Source organism: Patella vulgata, chromosome 5 (genome assembly GCF_932274485.2).
Source record: "Patella vulgata chromosome 5, xgPatVulg1.2, whole genome shotgun sequence".
Taxonomy (NCBI): Eukaryota; Metazoa; Mollusca; class Gastropoda; family Patellidae; genus Patella; species Patella vulgata.
In genome coordinates, this window is record NC_065883.2 from 22,400,323 (window position 1) to 22,425,969 (window position 25,647).

A 25,647-nucleotide genomic window follows, 5' to 3' on the forward strand; every position below is an offset into this window, starting at 1 on the left:
TATCTTAATGAGATTGTATGAGGATTAATTGGAGCCCATGTGGTAATAATCACATTTATACAGTATAAATATTAACCTTATTCACCACATACAGTAGTTACCACAACTTTCCCTAGGATTTATGTCTAAATATGGATGGGTGAAAGTGAAAGTGTCAATGCAATTAGTCATATCTTGTATAAAATATTATACAGGGTTATAATGACATTAGTGTATACAGGTATGATAAAACGAGAGAAATAAAACCTATTATCAACTCCACACCTGAATTTACACAAACATGGATGAATATTCAAGAAAAAAAAAGAAGAGAAGTTTACTTGTTATTCGGTTACAATTAAATGCATGTCAACATTGTGTTTAAGATTTGTCATGTCATTAATGTTGACCTATGCATCTAGCGATAGAATTTTTTCTAGAAACCACAGAGAACATGTACATGTTATTTCACTCCTATAAATATTTCAGGATGTCATGTTTATTTGTCTTCTGATAATCCTTTTCCATTGTTTTTCAATCTAATTAAGATTATAACTTTATTGTTCTGATTTTCTACATTACATAAGAACTAACATATATTTTGTACCACTGTTCTGACTGAGACCTTAATTAGTTTATAAATAGATCACAGAAGATGTCTTGGCACGATTGGAAGCCCTGTGTTTTCATTGACTGTTTACAGTACACAAGTATGCAGAAAAAACGAATGCACTGTGTAAAAAGAGCTAAAGACATTTAGTATTAGCCCATGATCAATAAAAAGATGGATATTTGATGAAAAAAAAATCTCCTGGATTTTCCTGTTATTTTCATTGCTGGTCTCCTGTTTTTTTGATACCTGGGGGTTGACATGTCTGAGTAGAACATAAAACATTGATGTTAAGTATTATTTAGTTTGGTAAACTATAATATACAGAAAATAAAATTAAAAAATATCAAAGAGTTTTATCAGACTGATTTTTTTTTTTGTTAATCAAGTTAACTATTCATGTAGTTAAATGGGTCTCACAACAAGGAAAAAATAATCATAAGATTGACAACCAAAGCATTTTGATATCTTGAACCATCTTTGATCCTTTTCTCTAACAGTATATTGCAGTGGTCTTTAATCTGGAGTGATCAGAGATTCTAGGACGCATACCTTACTGTGGTAGGCAACCAAGGCAAGTCAGTTTCCTTGTTAAAGGGGTGGTGTGCAATGTGGGTCTTGGTAGTTTTGTTGTAAGTAAACTAGACTCTTGCCTAGAATGTCCTGGGTTCAAATCCCATCACGGACCAAGAAGATCTTAATGCCTGTGGGACTGACAAGAAAAGTGCCACTAGTCATTAAGATGTGCATATTTATTTTCAAGTAAATGAACAGTTCACCATTGGAATATGATGAAAAGTTAGCAGAAACACCACATTAAACTCCATTCTTGTTTCCAGTTATATAATTTATATATGAGTAATGTCAGCCCTATCATTGACTTAAAAACTGATAATTTTGTATACTGATATGAATTTCTATTGAGGAGACAATATTGCTTTCTAAGTTTAAAGCTTTCAATAAGAAAGGTGTTTCCTCTTTTCTGCTTACCCCATGGTACATTATTTACATAGTTATGTTTATTCATGACCATGAATTATGAGGCACAAACACATGTGTATAAAAGCTGGATTAAAACTGTTGAGCATTCTAATGAAATAACTATTACAGTGTATTTATAAATGCATAACATATAGTTATTTTTGACTTGTGGTTAATGGTATGTGTACCTTCTAGAAGTTAGAATAAACATTATATGTCCATTTGAATTTTATGTTAGCGACACAACTCTACATGCATTCACAGTACAAAGACAGCCGTTAAAATGTCTTATTCAATCATGCTGGGTCACAGTCAATGGAGATAACCTTGTCTAGAGGTATTTTATTTGAAATCAGTTTTATTGTCAACAATTTTTATGGCGAGAATATTTTACTTTTGTCGACACATCAGAATAGGAATGTTATTTTTATGTAATTGAAAAGGTGGGCATAATAAATTTGTATATATTATTTGTGAGACATGTTTTATCCACATTAATTAATAATGCAGTGTGGCAGAAAGTTGGTAAACATTTTCATTATATTTTACAAAAAAAATGGCTGAAAAGTATCCTTACAAATAGTAATTAAGATGATCAAGATAAAAACATCTTGATAATATCTTGACATCAATGTTTATGCTTAGAAAAGGGTTATTGATCAGAAAATTACAAGAAATTGAAAACTGTGGAATCATTAAAAATTAATATCAATGAAATGAGGTGTAATAAAACTGTTAAAGGTACTTATCTCACATGGGGTCTCACAATGGCTCATATTAACTGGTTCACTAACCGGGACGGATGTCCTAGGTTTGATCTCGGTGTTGGCCGCGAAATTCGCCCAGGACTTTCCTGCGTGGGATTCCCCTTGTCAAGAGGTGAAAGCAGGAGGGGTGGGTCTTTCTGATGGGACGAAAAACCGAGGTCCCTTGTGCACCTTGGTTTGCACTTAAAAAAAACCCTTCACAGTTTGATTTTGAAATAAGAGGAGGCTGTAGTGCGCTTTTCGAGAGCAAAATTATATTCACAACACACTGTATGGCGTATGGCTTTCGTCCGTCTTCATTAGGATGTTAAACCCCATTGCATTTCATTTCTTTTCTTATCCCACATGGTATTGTGGGATGTATTGAGACATGTTTAAAAGTCCAGACATAATATATGTGCAAAAGTAGCCAGTATGGTGTTTCATATGTGTGCTGTACTCATACAAATAAAGGTGCGGTCTTTATGGTTCAATAAAACATATGAAGAATTGACCATCAGTTGTTTAAAGACCCTCAAATTTCTACCTGTGTTATGATAAACCAAACATTGAGTCTCTAATCAATCATAGTATTGTCACCTGTAAATCTTCCATATATCAAACAACTTACCTGACTTAACGAGTTTGATACATACTTATTATACAAGTATAAATCCATTCATCTGACATATGGGGCAAGGTTGTAAATAAACCCAAACTTCTTTCAAAAATTAATTGTCTCTTGGTCTGATTTTAAAGAAGTTTTCTTTTGTTTTCAGCAGTGGATTATTGTAACTAAATCAGAATTTCAGAAAGTAAAAAGCTCAAATAAAGGTAAGAAATTTATATTTTTGGATATAAGATGTCATGAATTTATGTGATTGTAACAACATGCAACTTCTTATTGTGTACATTTGTGTGTGAATACCAATTAAATATATAATCTGTGAATTGTTTTTCATCATGTCAGCTAAATTCCCATTTATACATGTACAATATATCTGTCTGGTGAAGTGTTCTTGATAGTACCTAGGATTGTTCCTGTTATTATTCTTGAATTGTTCCTGCTTTTTCCTTATTTAGTGAGCATACCATTCTATGATTGCATCTGTCAGTTGTTCCAGTTAACATTGTAATATTTTCCTGTCAGCAATTCTAAGTTGTTTTTGTCCACATTTGGGAGTTGTTCTGGTTTACTTTTCTGGTTCTAGTTTATAATTTGTGATTTGTTCTTGTCCATATTTGTGGTTTGTTCTTTTGAACATTTGTGGCTTGTTCTATTTTACGTTTGTGAAAATTTTCTGTTCATGTTTTCTGTTTATTCCTATATAAATTTGTATCTGTAGCTATTTGCTGTTTTCATTTGTGGGTTGTTCTTGTTTGTTTGCCATTTGTGCTTGTTTTCATTTGTGGGTTGTTCCTGTTGCTGTTTGTGCCCTCCTGTTAAGATTTGTGGTTGATACTTGCTTGCACTTGTGCTTTAATTTATTTGACAAGTTATTTCCAAAAAGGCCAAGATAACAAGAAAAATTCAAGATAACACATCACTTTTAGGATTATCACTCTTTTATACTGTGGTACATGTTTACTGCATATGTTGGAATCGTGTCGAGTGCATTTTATTTTTATCTTGAACAAATTTAAAGGAATCTGGTTGTAATATGCCAACATCTAATGATTACAATTTCAGATGGTGAAAATCGTGGCATGGTAATTGAAATATATTTAAATTGTTTTGTCGTATTTAAGGACCACCATTGATCATGACCGCTCCCAGTATTATATAGTTCAGGTTCTGTTTACTTAAATCTGATTACCAACTTATGGTATAAATAGTAATGGGCATTAATTGAGCATTTACTTACGAAAATAATTGACTTCAATTAGCAAACATCATTTTTGTCATGCGATATTATTGTTTGTTCTGTAAATCGAATGAAGAAACTAAACTAAGTTCTTTAATTCCTCAAAAACTGATCCCAGAGAAGTACAAATACATGTAACAGTAACAGATCAAAAGTGTTAATAACATGACTTTGAAATTTCTGATTTGCGTGATTACATTTAATGAATATCAATTTGGCAACTTAGTAAACAGCTAGTATAAAAGTTTTTTTTATGGAAATGCTTAATATTTTAGCTTGATTTATAGATTGTCTACTGTAATATTGTTACCATTATGTTGAATTATCCCATGACTATCTGAATCGATACAGTGTGATACAATTTTAATGTCATCCTTTGATAAAATTTGCTATTAAAGTTGTTTCTGTTGATGTTTTATATGTTTAGAATGCATTTTATTTGTAATAGGAACAGTAAGTCAATAATATTTTGGTTTTTTTATTTCATGTAAGTATGGTGATACTTTTTTCTGTAGAGGTCAAGACCTGGTTTTGTACACTGCATCAATTACATGTCTGGATGAATGCAAAAAAAAAACTATTGCTCAGAAATCTGCACCCACATTTTCTAAATTTTTATCACAAAAAATATATTGTTTGTTTAGCAGACTGATTTTTAGGGTTATGGCGTAGGGTTATCTGTGGACATGTGAATAAAGGTACACATACATCCATTGATTTTGAAAATATTTACTTTGAATAATGAACATGCGCAGCTGTATGTAACAATAGCTTCCCCGCTTTTGAAAATACAGTTATTGGCTTAAATATTTTTTATCGAGCAGCTCAGTTAAATTTGAGCTGACATACTGCGGAATCAATCATTGCTTATTATTGTTCAACCGTCCATAATGTCTATGATTGCATAGGTTGCATTTTGTCCATGTTTGCTTCACTGAAGCTGTATACAACTGCCAATTAAAATAGTTGAATAATTTGTGGGACTGTATAAAACTGCCAATTAAAATAGTTGAATAATTTGTGGGGCTCAGTCAGTATGGGGCTGGCTCACCAACCAGGAGGTCCTGGATTTGTTCCTTGTGTTGGCCATGAAGTTCCTCATGTTTTTCCCGCCTGGCTTCCTCTTGTCAATGGTGCAGGATTTTATTTAATTTAAAGAAAACAGTAATAAAAGACTTTATACATGTAGATTATTGTTACATGTAATTATTCTCGTTAGGATTTAATTGTGAATATTTGAGCTTGACTGAGTTTTAATAATGTTTTAACCCCATGATTTCTGTTATGCTATAGTTTATTAATGAAAGTATGTATTTACAATATGTAACACTAGTTTCATTTAGCTGATCAACAGATGTTGTCAAAGTATATGTACATGTGTCAGACATGAATAAAGATTCTTGGAAAAAATCATCAATACTTTTATTCAGCAAAAATTACCCAGAATATATTTCCTGTCAATCAGACTTGAAACATTAGGGTTCCTATGTTTAATACTTTTGCTGCAAAGAAACATTTTCCAAGATGTAATAAATATCATTTGAACATTACCATTTTTTATGCCCACTGTTAATATGAATGTATATTATTTTTGTCATCTTCTTCCAGCGGTCTGTCGCCCATTCACGATTTCTTGTGACCACTCAACAGGTCATTATTTAAAAACGACCAGGATATGGGAAAAGGGGGATTTGGGAGGGCCTAGTGGTCTAGAGTGCCACGCTTGGACCTCTAGCTGGCCGGTCACCACTGGCTTGCGGTTGTGGTTTTGATCCCTGGTGTAAGCGTAAGTGACTTGGCTAGGAGATGCCAGGGGCGCCTTCTCAACACAGTGGGTTTACTCCAGGTACTCTGGTTTCCTCCTACAGGAAAGACCCCTGCGATATCACCTACGGTGTGGGATGGACTTTAAACACTAAGAACAACAACATATGGGAGATTAACCATTCATATTGATTTTCAAAATTTTCAGAATGTAAATTTCGAACAGTTTTGCAGTCTTACATGTACCTTTATGATCACATTTTGACTATCTGAGCTTGTACAGAGTTCATAGTGGATGGATTCTTTTAAAACTGGTTGACAATGATTTTAGTTGTTGTTGGTGGGAATATGATGGGGCTTTATGTTCCTTACAACTAACGTATGTGGTGTGTTTCCTATACATGTACTGATATATAGAAATCTAGAAATTTGGTGTGATGCTTTGAAAAAAGCTCTACTGCCTGCCAGTGATGTTGGAACTGTTGTTTTCACTTAAGCAGCTCGAGCTTGAGGCTATAGTTAGGATTGTTTGACACAGAAATTGAAAATAAATTCAAGAAATAATAAATATAGAGTATGATTTATTTAGTATATTTGAATTACATGTATACCTAGATAAAAATGTATAATACTCAACATCTGTTACTATAACGATTATACAGATTCTGGTCACATGGTCAAATACAAATAAAAGCATTTTTGATATGTTAATAGGATATTTATTGATGGTTATTTCATGAATTTAGATATTTAGAAAAACCATTGCATGAATATAAATAACTCATTATGATTACAAACTCAACACATTCAATATAATCAGGACATATGTACAACATAATTGGGACATGCATGTATGTCTATGGCCGTTTTCATTAGCCCAGCATAGGAGCAGAACAGTAGGACGTTAAACCCCATTTCATTTCATTTCATTTCACTGAAGACCATTAATACAAGGAAAGACCATGAATATAAACATTGTGGTGACATTAGACCAGTCATATAAACATTGTAGTAACATTAGACCATGCATATAAACATTTTATCACATAGTTATCTACATTACTGATTTTGTCTGGTGAAAGATTAGTTCAAGAGATAAATCCAAGATAAGACTGCTACAATGACATCAGACCACAAAATGTAAAAGTAATAGCTTAAGATCGTAAATATAAACATTATATAAGTGTTATTAGACAATAAAGTTAGGTGACATTAGACTATAAATGTTAACAGTATCCAAGTGGCATTATATGTTAACTACAAATGTAAAAAAATATTCAGTGGCATTACTATAAATGTAAACATTATACGAGTGACATTAGACTATAAATGTAAACATACAAGTGACATTAGACTATAAAAATAAAGATACAAGTGACATTAGACTATAAATGTAAACATTATACAAGTGACATTTGACTATAAATGTAAACATATGAGTGACATTAGACTATAAATGTAAACATATGAGTGACATTAGACATTATCCAAGTGAAATTAAACAATAAATGTAAACATTATACAAATGACTTTAGCATATACAATTTATACGAGATAGGTGAATGCCAGGTGGAAAAACTCGAGCACAGCTCAGTGACATCATGCCCCCAGAGAAATTCCAACCCTGTGTCCATCTCAAAGCCGAAGACTACTGACAGTGGGTCTCGAGATGGCTACCCGGGCGGCAGTTGGTATCAGGCTACTGTTAGTGTATCATAAACAGTTCAGTACTTAATTATACATGTACCACTAACATAAATATCAATTTTGTTTTTGTCATACCATTTATTATAAAAACAAACTGAATGCACTAATTGGATCAAGGTAGTGAGTAGAAGCCCATGTAATGTTCACATGTATAGTTTTTAAACTACAAAGTATGTAAAATACATTTGTTGTTTTCAATCCTGCTGTGACAGTTACAATGAGTAGTTATTGTCAAAGAATGTGGCTAGGCTGGTTGGTAAAGGTCAAACAGGGTGACATACATTAATACTACTTACTACTTCATAATTACATGTTTTATACTTTATAATTTGATACCACAGATCAAAAATATGATAATGGTATGAGGGTTGAATGGTTATAAAATAAGAATGCGTTTTTTTGTGATTTATTTACATATGATTCATTCTGAACAATATGACATATCTATAACTAACCTTTTTTACATTACAACTTTTAAGCATGCCAAGAGGGGTGGATGGCCGAATGGTTAGTACATGTGCGCTGTATCATAAGGTGTCACTGAGTCAACTGGCGTGGTTTCGATTCCCCGGTTGTACGTGACAAGGAGTAGGGTCGCCTGTGACACGTCGTGGGTTTTCTTCAGGTCCTCTGTTTCCTCCCACGGCTAAAGACCCCTACATGTACGTGCAAGCAAATTATTGAAATAAAATTGAACCATGTGTTAGTCCCGAAATGACCAAGTTTGTGTTGAGTGGATGTTAAACCCCATTTCTCTCTCTCTTTAAGCAAGCCAGGAGTCACGTAAACAGGTTAAACCAAAGCCTTCCATTCTGATAACAGGTTCAATCTGAACAACTGAAGTGAGCCAGGTGGTCTTGGAACCATTCTGAGAATAACACAGTGATAATGGGTTCAATCTGAACCTCTGAAGTGAGGTGGTCTTGAAACCATTCTGAGATTAACACAGTTAAAACATTTGTGTTGTAAATGATCCAATCCATTCACCACAAGGAGATATTATTGTTAGAGGGAAAAAGAAAATAGATATCAATCTTTATTGTTTGTAGGTATTATCATTATCTCAAATTCCACACATATTCTCCCATATCAGATTTCAATCGGTGGAATTTCTATAAAACATGGTGGAGAGAGCTTGACACATACTTGATACTCTTTAGATATCCTAGTTTATATGTTTCTAGCTAAAATGTTTCCAAAGGTTTTAGTAGCCTTTTATAGGAGATAATATCATTTAAAGTGACAGCTTTAGAATATAATAGTCACTTTCTTTTGTAATGCTTGGATTCCATTTTTTACAAATCCCGAATGAAGTTATGTACGTACTGGTACTCCAGATCAAAACTGGTTGATAGACTCTTCTGTGATCAATCAAGTAGTGCATTATAGATTGACTAAATCTATTTGTTAAGGCCAGCTCAATTTTCATAAGTGTCACTGAGATTTAAATAAGGTTAGGTCACGTGATTGTTGGCGAGATTGTAATTTAGGGGTAGGCTAAGCATTAGGGCTGGGTCCAGGGTTAGGTTTAAAGGTTGGGATTCGCGCTAGCCCAGTTTATATTTTGTGACCTTTGACCAATTTTGAAGTTGGCCTAATGAAATAGATCTAACCTTATAGATCAGGCCAGGAATAAATAGCTATAAACATAGATGATAATTGCAACTAGAACTGTACCATGCTATAATTACAGCTTATTGTACTTCCTTTCATAACTAAATTTGCTTTAGCACCAAGAGATTGTCTTACTAGACTATTTTCTGAAATCTACAAAGGAAGACTTAATATTTTGAATTGTGTGACATTTGGTAAAGTGTCAAAACTAATCTCGAACCTGCTGGTTGAGTCAAGTGGTCTAAACATTGGACTGGACTGATATGTTTTATGTTTCTTTGAATGAATGAAAGGTTTTCCAGGTGTTTAAAGTAATAGTAAGTATAGGTATGTATGGTATAGGTGATAATGGTCATTTGGCCAGGTAATATAACTAGAGTGTTACAGGTGTGTAAATAAACCACGTTCTTCTACATTTTAAACAAAATATCAAATGACTGTCCTGATGTTAGAGTAAAGTTTGTGTGTAAACATCAACCATTTACAGGCTTTTTAAACTGTATCAAATTTCAAAATTTCATCACATTTCATGGATTGAGATATGACCAAAATATTTCGGCATGTTCCGTCACCTGTTCCTAAACTTCATATCTATAAGAATTTTAAATATATTTTCAAGTGAACTCTAGTTTGTACTTTGTTGACATTTTTATTATGTAGATGAACTGTTATAAGATACTGTGTGTTATCTTCTATTGATAGACTTAGTCTTATTTCTTATGATGTTTTTACTCTGTAGTAAAATTCTTGATTACATTCTGGACCAGATAACATCAGATTAAAAAGATTAATTCTAGTAAACTATCATTTTATTACCATGACAGTTCAATACACAATCTTTGTGTCTTTAGGAACTTCTTGTATGGTGAACCTATTTGTTTCATGTTCTGGTACCCAAGGTAGACTGTAACCAAAAATGTGTATCGGTCATTTATAATAATCTATTAGAAAATTTACCATCGTAAAAATCTTAATGTTTTAAATTCTCTAAAATATTTCTATTTACACCAATAGTAGCCCATTTGGGGTAAAATGGCTTGCTGTGTCAGCTAGTTTGAGAGGGGGGTTGGATGGCCGAATGGTTAGCACGCACCTGCTGTATCATAAAGTCTGTCATTGAGTCAACTGGCGTGGTTTTGAATCCCCAGTTGTACGTGACAAGGAGTAGGGTTGCCTGTCCAACCGCATGGGTTTTCTCCTGGTCCTCCGGTTTCCTCCCACTGCTAAAAGACCCCTATGCGCAAGCGAATTATTGAAATAAAATTAAACCATATGTTAGTCCCGAAATGCCCTAGTCTGTGTCGAGTGGACGTTAAACTCCATTTCTCTCTCTCTCTCTCTCTAGTTTGAGAGATTATAAGAGTCAAATCTAAAATATTAACAGGCCAATAGTTAGCTGAAGGGCATTTAAATTACATGATGGGAGTGGGGCGTGAATGCCAAGATTAGGTTGTGGTAACATAATTACACAGGGTAAGGCAGCGGCACTGTTATGCAGAGTGGGGATTGGTGGTATCACTCACTTTGCAGAGTGGTGAGGTATGATTATGCGGAAGTTGGGTTGGGCAGCACTATTATGTCCACGAAAATATGCCACTGTTTACACATCTGCTTTATTTTAACAATGATTTCTGCATTAACTTTTTTTATAACTGCCCCCAAATTGACATTATTTCACTACATACCTAAAACTTCCCTCAAATAACTTTTAACATTAATAAATTCAATTAACATGCCTCCTTTAACCTTGATTTATAAAAGTTAATGAAGTGTTAATGTCTATTTAAAGTTAGTCCTATGTTACATGAAGTAGTTGTTAATGGTGACAGAAGACATCTTTAATGAGCCGTCATATTTCATTCTTATCATCCAGTCTTTTGGTCTAGTAAAAGGTATCTACACCCAGTCTGGTTTCATCATCTCATCAATCCTTGCTGTAATCACATTTCTAGAGCAAAGCACATTAATTAGTTGTTTATTGAGATCTGATTATACTGATAAATTGGGTAATTCATGTCAGATGTTATTCAGATTCATGCTAGTAAATGTGAAAATTATGAAGGGCCAGTCAGAATGTTTACATTAAAAATGAAGAATGGTTTCTACTTGATTGAAATCTGTTTTTGTAATAATCTACAACATTAAAAGGTTGATTTTTTTTTTATCCTCAGGATTTAAATTTTGTTTAAAAATGAGATTTTCTTGAAGCAAATAATTATTATGGTTTGCCTTAACAAAAGTAGCCTGGAGGTCTTGGAGGGGTTATTGAGATAGTCCCTTTAGGGAAATAACACTAGTAATACATCTTCTCAATTACTGCTCCCCTTGTAGTCATTGACAGTCCGTACACAACCACTAGCATTACTTTAATTCGTTCCAGTTGTTCACCAAATGTTACTTGCCGCCAAAATCTTCACTATTAAAAGTCATTCAAAGTCTTGAACTGGACTCAATCACACTCTCACACAGGACCTAAATCAGGTGGAGTCTGGAATTTTCAGAAACACTTTCTTGGATTATTTTGTGCTGTTTGGATTTATTAAAAAATAGAATTGTAAGTATAATGGGATTACCAGATAAATAAGTAGAAACTATTTGTCAAAGATAAAGTGGATAGATTTGAAGATTTTATAGCTAGTTTACCATCATCAGTTATTTTATATACAAGGATCTGGACAATTATGGCTTTAAAAACTTATTCTTATTGCAAGAAAAAAAACATTACCGCCCTAAATATTGGCATCATGACGTCTTATTTCATTGAAATGTTTCCATTCGATAACAAAAACATAAATAAGTCTGGAGGTTGTAATAGATTCATGTTTTCACAGATATGGCTTTATTTTTCCACTGCATTTGAAGATTTGTTTAAAAAATGACAAATATCCATTTCAATTATACTGTATAGACCATTTATATTTAAAAATAAACAATATTGTAATGAGTTAAGATTTGTGACTCACCGTATGATATAACAGCAACCTGTATTGCAATCCCATGGTTTTTTTTTTCTTGTGGTTTTTGTCCAGGTTCTTTTGTTTCTGCCCAAGACTTGGTGCTTTGTTTGTGATAGAATATACTGACTGTAAGCATATTTGGAAACAGAAGTAGGAAATTGATCTTCCGGCTTAGGGTTCTAGTTTATAAGGCCTGTCATCGATGCAAGGGTTGTGGTTTTCGATTGCATGTTTGTGAGTGACAAGTGTAGGTGTGTCTGCTTGAATCTCATATTCTCTCTCTGCTAAAGCTCACTACATGTATCCGCCTACCATATCGTTCAAGGGAGCCACGGTGGCTGAGTGGGTAAGACGCTGGCTCACTAGCCTTGAGGTCGAGTGTTTGATCCCTGCATTGACCGAGAAAGTTCATTGGGATTTTCCGACGTGGTTTCCCATTGTCAGTGGTGCAGGATGGAAGGCCAGACAAGGACAGCTGTCTAGTCGTTCGGATGGTATGATATACATTGGCGTCCATGTAAAAGATCCCTCGGCAGTCAGAATTCGATATAAGAGGCCATAGTGCCACTGCCAGGGGAAAATTTCCCTCATAGCACACTGCATGGCATATGCCCCTCTTTATTAACCCAGTCAGAGCAGAATAGTAGGACAGTAAACACATTTCATTTTATTTCATATCATCCAAAGGATGTTTCTAGTTATATTTTACCCAATTTTATTGGTTCAGAGAAATAGATAAAGAAATGTGCAAGAATTATTAACAAGCAAAAAAAATGATATATCAGACCCTAAATGACCTAGTTTGTGTTGAGTGGATGTTAAACCCCATTCTCGGTCTCTATTTTTTCTCTTTTTCAATTAAATATCAATTGTGTAGCCTTGTCTACTTGTGGTTCTTAAGAATATATCTCAGTTACTGTTTCTATTAGCTATTTGAATTAGTTCTGTGTAAAACCCGAGTGAATTTTCCTGGTAGTGAATAAATAATCAACATGCCGTCAAGAGGAGGTAAATATTGTTAGTGTATTGTTCCAATATCTCCTCGTTACTTTTTGTTACCTGTGTGCACCTGTTAATTAGATCTGCTAATACACTGATGACCTGCTGGAAAACGACTAGACGACAACAAATAATACTACACACACAAACGTAAATAAAACTTTTCGTAAATGTCTAGGAACTCTTTAGGTTTGGTTTATGTAACAATTTTATAGTTCATGTCTCTCATGTATTTCCAGTTCAATTATTAGTAAATACCATTAAAACAACTCTCTTATTGGATAACAAAATTAAAACATTCAAAAGGGCAATACAGAATTATTTCACTGGCAATGCATTGATTAAATAAATCCCACAAAATATGAATTGGACAGATGTGGAGGAACAGAATTACATGTACATGTACATGTATGATTATTTGTGATAATATTACTACTCAAAATGTATTAGATATCTTTTGACTTTTTGTACACCTAATTGGAAACATTTTTGTGTGCTTGTTAATTGTGCAAGGAAGCTTAATCAACTCGGGCAAAGTTTAATGGTATAGTATTTTTTTGTGTAGTTCAAAGTAAAAAGCATTTTGAAAAAAGAAATGTTTAGTGAAAAGTAAGGAAATAAGTTTTCAGTTTGTATTCAATGACAGATTGTGAAGGAAATAGTGTTAAAAATGAATTGTATATTATTATATGTGATTATATATATTCAGTAAACAATTCATGATAATGGGAAGCAATCTTATGGAAACTTTCCCCCAAAGATGTTAATCTGATAGTGAAGAAATAAGGAATTTTGAAAAATCTACGTGTAATTATTGACAAGATGAACCTCAGAAATTCAGTTATATGTTCAATGCCCAAAGTTTCAGTTATATACATATACATGTATATTATGATGAACAGTTGTATTGATATAGATAGATCTCTTGAAGATGTTGAACAGACTTAATTGATAACATTGTGTATTATTCATCAATTATTTGCGTTAATGTATTAATAATTAATCTTAATGATTTGTTTATAGTTGAATCCTATAGATTGATTTACAATTTAATAATTAAACGAGACATCTAGTGTCCTGATATATCTCCGAGGACTACTATTGCTACATGTATACCATTCCTTATTCTTAATCACGGATGAAGTAGGATACATGGAATTAGATAGGGTCATTTTAAGGAACTTTGAGATATTAGTCAGATTAAATGAACGTATAGAGTAATTTTGAATTCATGAAACCCTGTTCTTTTATCAAACCCACACTAGTGTTGAAAATCGGATCGAGATTTGTGATCCGAATACTTTTGTTGGCTATCCGAATACTATTCGGATAATTCGGAGACGTGAAATTCTTGAACACAATTACATCAAAAGTTCATATACCGGTACTTTTCTTACTTGTTTCAATGTGTATGAGTGTCTGTATGCCGAGAATGAAATCGTACTTTCGATTTGCAAATTGTTTGAGCCGCGAAGAAAAAAACGTGCCTACCTTTAGCCGTAATTATTAAGACTATGTATGACACCGGTCTGACATCCCAAAAAAATCAATGAGGTGAAGGAATTTGTATAGTATAACTACTCCAGTTATCCGCACCCTCCCACTTATCATTTTGCTCAATCAACACGAATGAAAAAAGTAAAATAAAACCATGTGCCATTTATTCCGGCAAGGTCATTTGCCTCATTCTGATAATCTACTACTATTGAACCAATCAGTGAATGGGAATATACGTGACCTAGGTCGTTATGAATAAATTTCATTGTGGGAAGTCAAAACACGGTCTAAACTCGTATGCCGTAAACTAGCGCAGGGAATGAATGAATATTTTTTTTATTTAGACTACTGTTTTTGTTGCACTGCATTAATAATTTTATTAGTTACTATCACTAAATAATACGCATAATGTTGACATTTAATAATTTATGCTCATGGAGCTGCGTACGTGATCAATTGCATTGGGGAAAATTTCAAAGTGATCAGACGTAAAAATGGCTAAATATAGAGCATACGGAATGTCAGAATATATTGTAACGAATAGTAAACGGATAGTAAAATGATTCGGATAACCCTTATTTTGTATCCGTTAACGAATATCCGAATAGTAGTTTCAACACTAACCCACACAATCATTTTCTTACATCATGAAGTTTGAATAGTAGATCAAACTTTTACAGGCTTTTTGAATCTTCCCCTCAATGCTTAAAGATGGGTTCCCAGAAAAGTATTTATCGGGTGGTTATTTCCAATAAAAGTATGGCAATTTTGGTATATATGGAAAGTAGAGATATCCAATCTTACTAGAAAAATACTGGATTCCCCGAAAAACACTCATGGAGCGTATACAGGACAAAAATGTAAGGGTTCCCCTAATCAACAGCCTGACGATTATGACCTTCTGCACGCACGATGTCAAAGGTCACAAGCGAACATTGAGCGCTTGATGTACAAGTTGATAAACTTTATGAAGAGTTAGACGTACAATACTTTCTGAGATAAAAATGACGGAAAAAGACGGGGGTAGTTGATAATCCGAGAATTTAATTAGGATTCGATATTTGTAATAAATAGTAAGCGATTAAAGACAACATCGTCTTATGTATGCAATGATTTCTCCTCTGACTCCCAAGACGTGACGTAAACATGACCTGGTTTGATCGAATTTTAATAGCAGGGCATTCCTTCGCAATTACAATGTTTGAGAAGGATTTGAAGCATAATTATGACAAATTAATTAGTTTGAATATGTTTTTGGTCCATATATACCATTAAACCACCCAGTTTGAGCGCGGGAACCCATCTTTAACTAAGATATTCAAATTTTATGTAGATAAGGCTGTATTAAATTGCTTTGAATATATTATCTACAATTTATTTTGTTTACCTCATCCAGGACCATTAAACCTTTTGTTGCACATAATTTAAGTTTTACTTAGTTACCAAGCCTAGCGATTCTGAGTAAAATGTTCTGTCAGATGTGTAATGTTCAACAATTAAAATGAATGTCAATCTTAAAACACAGATCCTATTTCGTTTCGTTTTTTATAAATTTATAAATTTCGTTTTACTTGTCTTTACTACACTAGGAGCAGGAAGAGTTGTCATCATTGACATGTTCTGGATGATGTGAGGGATTAGCCAATGAAACAGTCTGATGTGGTGCACGGAACTGTGGGTAATCCACTAGAAACATCAATGCCGATTGGTTAATCAAATGTCTGATGTCAAGGGTCAAAAGCCGCTCGTATGACCTCTGACGTGACCTATCACTACAAGCGGTCAGATCTTCATTTAGTGTAGGCCATCGAAAGTAAAAAAAAAAACGAAACAAGATATAGATCTGTATTTTAATTAGATTGATTGAATGTATGATATACAATGTTAAAGTAGCTAAGTCTCTAACTCAATATCATCCAAAATCTTCAATGTTGAAAACACGATTTATTTGTCAAATTAAATCAACATTCATGTTGTGATCTTACCGGAAAAAGATGGGCTTTTGATATCCAATATTTAAGACAAAATAAACATTTTACCATTGGTGCACGAATCGTGTACCATAATGCGCTTCAGCCCCAGTTGTATCAAGAGACTTGAGTGACGAGGCTAGACACATTGCACCAAATCAAACGCCGTATGTAGACCGGAATAACCAGAAGCTAGAAATTTGCACTCGGTTGAGACTGCTGGCTTATTTCGTCGAACATAACTGATTTTGAAATTGGAGTAAAAACGGAAACCATTGAATGTAAATCAGTTTATATACATTCATATTACAGTATTATATATGCGTTGCGACCCACTTTTGTCAATTACTAGGTCACAAATGTTAGCGATTTAGCTCCTTTAATATAAAGGTTTCTATATTGTAATATTTTGTTTTTGTTGATATTTCAGATGCACTGATTAACAGAAGATATATTTTTAAAGAAATAATAGTCTAGAACACCATGTCACTTAAAGAAACACAACAGTTTGAAAAGGGGCGTATTAAAGTCCTACAGGATGAGAGAGTCTACATTCAGAAAAAGACGTTTACAAAATGGGCCAATGCCTTCCTGGAAAAGGTAAATATAATTTATAATACATAGGTTTGCTGAAATACTTTATTGTTAAATAGGGCTTCCATGTATGCTAATGATAGGCAATTATAGATTCCTTGTTCGAAGTTCCTTATTTTAAAAAAAACAAAAAAAATTCCAAACAAACTATTAAAATAGAGGAAGATAAAAGATGGCATGCATTGTCATTACTTGCAGCATCAGCTGGGTTAGACAAACTATATGCACTCTTTCCAGTCCTTTCTAACCAGGTTTTGATGAAATCTATAACAAGGACTATCTGATGCTAATTATTGGCTGTCATCAAGGCATTACTGATTACTGGAAGCAAGCATTTAACTAGATATTTGATACCATTTCCCCTTATTGTGCTTACAAGAATTTCAAGGTTGTGAGATTATGAAAGAAAGTCTGATTTTGATAATGGGCTATATCAATGTGTTTTATCTAATGATGGTTGTGTGTTGACAACATTCTGATTAATTTGACAGTAGAGATCTTTCTTATTAGGACTGTTTTGTATATTTGAACCAAGTATCTCATTCTTAAAAACAAAATAAATGCAAGGTTTCGAGCAGTGGTTGCATTTATACAGTAACATATAGGCAGTTTACCAATGCCGCCAGGAGTCATAGATTTAAGAATGTCATGACCCAAGTTTGTACAGGGAATACCATCTCTGATCCAATCTCCCTCTTCAAAAAAATGAACCTGACAAATTATGTCATTAATCTTTCTATTTTAACATTCTTGTTCCTTAATTTTTCACTGGAGGCACAGTTGTTGTCATACTTTGTTTTGTTTCTTTTCTTTCTTCAATGAATTATTGTTGTGTTTTCCGATAAATTAACATTTTATTTGTTATCAATGGGTTCAAACCCGTCTAGATATACTATAATGAAGTGAGGTGGGGGAACTGGGCTGTGCTATAACTGTTTTTCTCCAACCAGATTTTTTTATAACTAAGTTGAAGGCTGACACATAGCTTCTAGAAATGATAAATGATACAAAATATACAGTTTCATGTCCTCCATAACAATTATATTATATGCTTGGTTGAATACTTGAACATAATAAACTTCTAATGTTACATGAAATATACCTCATATTTATATAACCAAATACGATTCATTCTTTTCGGTTTAATTTATGTCTATATAAGGACATACTCATTGTTATTCCACTTCAGTTCCTCACAAATTTCATAAAAAAAATGGGTTTAAAATTTCATGATAAAATGGCTTTATTAGTCTTAGATAACCTAAATAACTTAAAGATGGGTTCCCAGAAAAGTATTTATCGGGTGGTTATTTCCAATAAAAGTATGGTAATTTTGGTATATATGGAAAGTAGAGATATCCAATCTTACTAGAAAAATACTGGATTCCCCGAAAAACACTCATGGAGCGTATACAGAACAAAAATGTAAGGGTTCCCCTAATCAACAGCTCGACGATTAGGAATTTCTGCACGTGTGATGTCAAAGGTCACACGCGAACATTGAGCGCTTGATGTGCAAGTTGCTAAACTTTATGAAGAGTTAGACGTACAACACTTTCTGAGATAAACATGACGGAAAAAGACGCGGGTAGTGGATAATCCGAGAATTTAATTAGGATTCGATATTTGTAATAAATAGTAAGCGATTAAAGACAACATCGTCTTATGTATGCAATGAATTCTCCTCTGACTTCAAAGAGAGGTAAGTCACGTGACGTAAACATGACCTGGTTTGATCGAATTTTTATAGCAGGACATTCCTTCGCAATTACAATGTTTGAGAAGGATTTGAAGCAAAATTATGACAAATTAATTAGTTTGAATATGTTTTTAGTCCATATATACCATTAAATCACCCAGTTTGTACGCGGGAACCCATCTTTAATATATTGAGGTAATATTTCTTGATATAGACTTCTGTTAAAACAAGAAAAGAATGTATCATGATATTAATGATACCTATTGTATCATGTATGTTTTAATAATGACCATTTTGGACTGAATATTGTCATGCAATTTAAAGGACAATGCAATATGGTAGAAATATGGTAGAAATTCAAAATTACACAAAAACTTGTATACATGTATATAATAATAAAGAAGTAAAAGTTGTCTGTGTAAAATGAGATAATTTATTAAACATAAAATAGACTTGTATTGTTGTTGCTCTACACCCAATAATAATTAGCTTAATGTTTCTGCTGGTTACATTTAAAGGCGATTGTTTTAAAGATACATTAGTTAAAGAGTTTCATAAAGGGTAGGCCATTCTTACTATAACAATTTAAAAATAGATGATACAAAAAAGGAAAATATTGAAAATTTCAGTCAAATTACATTATTCTGAACAAAGTTATTACTGTTGGAAGTTTGGATTAGAAATAGGTATCAACTGTCTCAGGGAATTGCTGATCGTTTGATTGACAGACGATAACTCCATCCACATATTCTCAATGGCTACAGTACCCTTGATTGTCAGTCCTTTACCGGCAGTATCTGGGAGTGACGTCAGTGATTAATGGTAAATGTTAGCTTGGTCAGCCATTTATTGATTTAATTATTAAATAGAAGACTGTTTAAATCCAGGCTATATCCATGCCATCCGAGGGTCTACAGAGTAGATTTTATACTTGTCATGTAAATAAAGGTCTAATTAATAATTTCTATAACATTTGAAGCCTTTAGAAAGATTTGCAATAGGGAGATTTAGCTCTTAACTAATGTATCTTTAAAAAGAATGTCTGATTAGCTTTAACATTTAGACATAACAGGGTAATTGAAAAAAGTCACGTTTGTCCATCCATTAATCTTTACTACTAAACAAACACAATTAATTAGAAGCCACTGTAACTATTAGCTAAGCTTCTATATATAAAAAAAAGCAACACTACCTGTAATTTTGTTTCAAAATTAGATTATTTTTATTAATTTTCAATCCATGACTTTAGAAAAAAAATCAGTTTAAGCTCCTATGACTGCGTTGACAGGTGTGGTAGTTTGTTTATTTAACCAATCAGTGTTAAGATGAGATAAATCTATTAGCCATCATCTTTAGATGTGGTTTGTATATATTATTATTTATATATCACTCAACATGAACATGTCCTTCTGTTTACAATCAGAGTGGAAGTCTAGGAATTTAGAAAGTAGGATCTGAAAAAAGAAATTTTCATCTAATAGCCTGTTTAAAATCTTAAACATACATTATGCAAGAGCTAAATCTGGCAATAATGTGCAGTAGTGCAGTAAACACAACACAAAGTGGGTTTCAAAACACAAAGTGGTCTGGCATAATACCGATATAGTCTGAGGGTTGTGTACCATTTTTAATAATATTATAAATAATCTAGTTATATTATTGGTTAGAATAAAAACACAGATAATATTTATTTAATTAAATAAATTTGGTAACAAGTGGCTTCTTTGTTTAACTTTTTAAAAAATGAAATAACCATATTTTGATATAAATTTTCCGTATTCTTGTGTTACAATACAATGGAAAAATTCCTCTTAGACGAAATTTGATTCGCTTGTTGAGTTATAGATGGTTTCGACAATATCATCGAACGTGAAAGTGCTAGGATTTTTAAACCAGTTTAATTTTGTCTTTTAAACACTAATGTGGAGCAAGGGTCTTTGCTGTGGGAGGAAACTGGAGTACCAGGAGTAAACCCACGAGATTGAGAAGGCGCCCCTATCTCCAAGCCACATGCTCACACCAGGCATCGAAATCACAACAGCAAGCCAGAGGTGATCGGCCAGCTAGAGGTCGAAACATGGCAGTTTAGAGCACTAGGCCATCCCAACCCTCCTCCCCCCCCCCCCCCCCTATCCATCGTTGAGAAAGGACATACAGTTTTATTTATTTTATTTCAACTTGCGGTGACATTTATTCATCCAGTAAATGCCTGCTAAGACTGGAGAATGTCCACTTAATTCAACGAAGTCTTTTTGGTACTAAATAAACATAACCATAATTCTTAATTTTCCTGGCATGCAAGATTCTTTATCAGTGGGAACCTGGAGAAGGTTTACATGACTAAATTCAGCCTCACATGCTTAAAATTATATAGCCCTGTCTACAAAGAACTGGACAGCCTCAATTATGAAGTGAATATAACATATGGTTGTCGTACTTCTTAACCTTTGTGTTTTGAGTTCATTTCAGTGAAAATTCTAATTCGTGATCTTAAAATCAAAATTCCTTTTCCACCAATATAAACATTAATAGAATGTGATATGCTACTCTCTTTACATACTTTCATACAGTAGTTAATTGACTTGCTCGTAAGAGTTACCAAAACAGGGGGGTAGGTGGCTGTAGGGTATAATGCATGCGCTCTAAATCATAAGGTCTGCCATTGAATCAAGCGGCAAGGTTTCATTCCTGCACTTGAAGGTAACAACTGCCTAACCTTGTGGGTTGCCTGGTCTCCTCCCACTGCTAAAGACCTCTACATGCAATTGAATTATTGTAGTAAAATTGTACCATGTGTTAGTCTCAAAATGACCTAGTTTGTGTCAGTGGACATTACCTCCCTCGCTCTCTCTTTCTCTCTCTCTCAATTACCCAAACAACTACGAAAAGAAACCAGAGTTTGTCAACCAAGAAACTTGTAGAATACAGGGGTGTAAAGATGTGTGATTATCTTTATTTGTCTTTTCAATTTAAACTGTGAATCTAGCCAACAATTGGAAAGAAGAGTAGATTTCGAAGGTATTTAACAAATTACGCAACATGTCTTAAATAAACTTTACAATGACAAGCTTTTGTTTTACAGTTTGTTTTGAGATATAACAATAAGTGGTAAAATAAGTTAATCACTCTTGGTTTAAGAACTAGGCAGGTAGGATTTCAAGTGACTGATTGACATCATCAGTTGTATGGTCAAGTAAATTTCATCTTTAAGTATTATACATTGACAAAATGATATTTAAAGATACATTATGGGAGATTCGATAACGAGTTGGCAGTTCTCACTATAATAGTTAAAAACTAGATAATGTAAAGGTAATTTGCTGAAAATTTCATTTAAATTGATCCACTATGAACCGAGAACTAAGCGATCGAAATATCTACCTACATGTAGCCTTGATCATCATTACTAAAGTCAGTATGATAAACAGCATAGTCTCGATTATCCATTTAATCGTTAAATCGTGAAGGAAAGTTATGCAGTAAATCGGCTCACAATCCACTAAAGATCGCAGTCTAGTGATGCCATCTAGAGTTGATTATGGTCTGGCAACGTTAATTAATGTCTAATTAATAATTTAGATAACATTTCAGGCCTAAAGAAAGACATGCAATAGACTGATTTAGCTCTTGCATAATGTATGTTTAAAGTACTGATGGACCATTTTAAACAATAGGAATCACTTGCAAACTACAATATTGTGAAAAATGAATCTCTAATACGAATAATAGTTAAATTCAGTTCAATATTTATGATATATGTGGTATTGAAATTTCATCAATCTAGGCTGCTTGCTATGCAAAAAGCCTGCCGCCATTTTATGTGTCCACGAAAATTTAATGATAGGCGTGTTTTAAATCTGATTGAATCCAAGTTGAGACATTATTTAATTTTGGTATTTTGATTCTGCTTTCTCAATTAAATGTTAAATAATCAATCTGAGTTCATATTAATTAAATGATAAATAATCAATCTGAGTACATAATGTATTAATTTAATGTTAAAGTAGCTAAGTCTCTAATTCAGTATCATCAAAAATCTTCGACATTGAAAACACAAATTATTTGTCAATTCAAATCAACATTGGTCTTGTGATCTTACAGGGAAAAGATGGGCTTCTGATATCCAATATTCAAGACAAATTAAACATTTTACCATTGGTACACGAATCGTGTACCATAATGCGTTTCAGCGCAATTTGGAACAAGAGACTCAAAGAACGCAGCTAGACATATTCCACAAGTCATGTCAAATTAATGGTGACGCTATATTCTTATCTGGAGAACATGCGCAATAAATATCATCGGTGTAGACCGGAATAACCAGACGCTAAAGATTGCCATTCAATTAAGACTTCTGGCATATTTTGCCGAATATAACTGATAAGAAATTACAGTAAAAACAGAAACGGTTGAATGTAAATCAGTTTATATACATTTACATTACATTATTATATGCGTTGCGACCCATTTGTGTCAATTTCTAGGTCCCAAATATTAGCGATTTAGCACCTTTAAATAATCAATCTGAGTACATATTAATTAAATGTTAAATAATCAATCTGAGTATATATTAGCGTGAATTAAGTTGAGAATCTTTTTTAGCAACAGATGGCCCGGCATTGTTACTTTAAACAAAGGATACTACTATAACATCAACTTCGGCAGTATCTAGAGCTGGAAAATAATTTTATGCAATAATGAAAATTTTAGATATTGTTATCTGTATTATTAGCAAATGATGCCATTTAAATGACGAGTTTGGCAGCAGGTGACATAATTGTCATTGGTTTATAATTATGTAATCTACATGTACATGTAGATGCAGATAAGTCATTTTGACTGTTAATTAGATTGTTTTCACATTGGGTTAATTGGGTAGTCAGCTTACATGTATAAGAAAAATATTCTCAATGATGGGTATTTTGGATAAATTGTATTATCATATCGTGAACTATTTTGATCTGCACCATTCTGAATGCAAACAAAATTACTGGTATTTGAAACTGGTCTGGATTAGGCTTGCTTGGGACACATTATTTGACACTAACATATACAGCATAATAAATAAAATCATAAATTACCTGTTCTATATATAAAAAAACTGGAGGTGGCCCAGTCAGCAACCCTCTTAATCTGGCCCTCATTTGAAATGATTTTAAAAACTGTTCATATATATCACTGTTACACCATTGATTTCAAATTTTGTGAAAATCGGACAGAACTTACCATTAAATGGCTGCATACCATTACTCAAATAGTGTAAAAGCATGTAATACAATCTTTGTCCAATTTGGATGAAACTTCAAATATATATTGGGGATCAAAAGATCTTGGAGGAGTTTGATTTTGGTGCGCATCAAAATTCTTTATGAAGGATTGGGACAATGAGAGGATGAGCCCTATTGATTTTCCCTGTTCCCCCATCCATTTCTAGCAAAATGTGGGTGTATTGCATCCATATTACATTTTGTATGATCAATAGTAGAGTATTTTTTTCTTACCAACTCTACTGTATTTTTTTATTACCATCCATACCATATTTTGAATGATCGGTAGTACTGTATTTTATAAATAACTTTAGATACTTGACATTCAATCACCGTTTTATCTGCTATTTTTGTAGACTTTGAAAATACACAAACACCAACGCAAAGATAACCTCAGGAAATCTGTTTGTTAATTTGGGTGACTCGACTTGTTGATCTTATTTGCGAGAAAATCCTTTGATAAGCTCAGTGAATGATGGTACACTTTTTCTCTTCTATCTGTGTCAATATCCTCGATTTAATTTAAAGTCTTATATGGGTGGCAATTAGAATTTTATTCACCGCAGGTTCAAACATCTCCACCGACAGTTGGGTGCAAGAACTTTAGTATGTAGGTCAAGTCTGACTTAATTCAACTTGACAGAAAAAAACTTTCTACGTTTTTATTTTACACATGTAGAGTATTATATACCTGTGATTGATAAAAATTGTCCTTACATTGTTTCGATGTGTTCTTGTTGAAAATATCTGACTAAACCTACCATTTCCTTTGAAGGGGAGCCACAGTGACTTAGTGGGTAAGATGCTGCTCACTAAAAGGGGAGCCACGGTGGCTTAGTGGGTGAGACGCTGGTCTTGAGGTCGCGTGTTCCATCTCTGCATTGGCCGAAAAAGTTCATCAGGATTTTCTGGCGTGGTTTCCCCCTATCGATGGTCCAGGATAGGGCCTGACATGGACAGCTGTCTAGTCATTCGGATGGGCCAAAAAACCAAAGACCTGTTTATACATTGGTGTGCACGTAATAGATCCCTTTGCAGTTGGAATTCAATATAAGAGTGGACCATAGTGCCACTGCCCGGGCAAAATTTCCCTCATAGCACACTGTATGGCATATGCCCGTCTTCATTAGCCAAGTTGGAGCAGAACAGTCGGACGTTAAACCACATTCCATTTCATTTCCTTTCTAGAAGTTTATTGCTTTGAAAGAAAAACATTCCATTAATTTCCTGTGAGATTGAATTATGGAATCAATTGGGATTATAATGGATTATATCTAACTTGTGAAAATGATAATTGTCCCATCCTTTATTTACATATCGGCAAAACTAAGCCTTATGGTGGTGATTGGGGGAAAGTGACGGTTTCGCCTCCACTTTTTGCAAGGAACACCCAAATGA

General features: G+C 33.5%; 1 protein-coding gene across 2 annotated transcripts in view; it reads left to right on the top strand.

Annotated features, from left to right (window-relative positions):
• LOC126821544 (spectrin beta chain, non-erythrocytic 2) overlaps positions 1-25,647 on the top strand; it is a 135,289-nt gene that overhangs the window by 20,300 nt on the left and 89,342 nt on the right. For both annotated transcript variants that reach the window (XM_056100749.1, XM_056100750.1), the window contains exons 2-3: positions 3,096-3,150; positions 17,120-17,289. In XM_056100749.1, the coding sequence (XP_055956724.1) occupies positions 17,173-17,289 (117 nt within the window). In that variant the 5' untranslated portion in view covers positions 3,096-3,150; positions 17,120-17,172. The remainder of the gene's footprint in view (positions 1-3,095; positions 3,151-17,119; positions 17,290-25,647) is intronic.